This window comes from Apteryx rowi, unplaced genomic scaffold (assembly GCF_003343035.1).
Source record: "Apteryx rowi isolate R43461 unplaced genomic scaffold, aptRow1 scaffold_662, whole genome shotgun sequence".
Classification (NCBI taxonomy): Eukaryota; Metazoa; Chordata; class Aves; order Apterygiformes; family Apterygidae; genus Apteryx; species Apteryx rowi.
Window position 1 is genome coordinate 487,372 of NW_020450941.1, and position 335 is coordinate 487,706.

A 335-nucleotide genomic window follows, 5' to 3' on the forward strand; every position below is an offset into this window, starting at 1 on the left:
GCCGAGCGCGCCGCCGGCCCCGCCGGGTGCCCCCCGCGCCGCCCCCTTACCGCTCCTCCATGAGCTCCCGGATGGAGGCCACGGTGGGCCCCGAGCCCAGGTGGGTGTAGTAGGGTCCCTCGTCCTTCTCCACGATTTGCTCTGTGCGGGAAGGCGGAGGGGAAGCGGGTCAGCGGCACGGAGCCCTGCGCGCCCGCTGCAGCACCCCGGGATGCCGGGCGCTGTGCAAACACACACAGCAGCACCCCGGGGTGCCGGGCACTTGCAAACACACACAGCAGCACCCCGGGGTGTCTGGCACTTGCAAACACACACAGCAGCACCCCAGGGTGCCA

At 71.6% G+C, this 335-nt stretch overlaps 1 protein-coding gene across 1 annotated transcript in view; it reads right to left on the bottom strand.

Annotated features, from left to right (window-relative positions):
* TET3 (tet methylcytosine dioxygenase 3) overlaps positions 1-335 on the bottom strand; it is a gene marked incomplete at its 5' end in the record, with an annotated part of 15,834 nt that overhangs the window by 6,591 nt on the left and 8,908 nt on the right. The window contains 1 exon segment of the mRNA XM_026085281.1: positions 24-141. Within this exon segment, the coding sequence (XP_025941066.1) occupies positions 24-141 (118 nt within the window).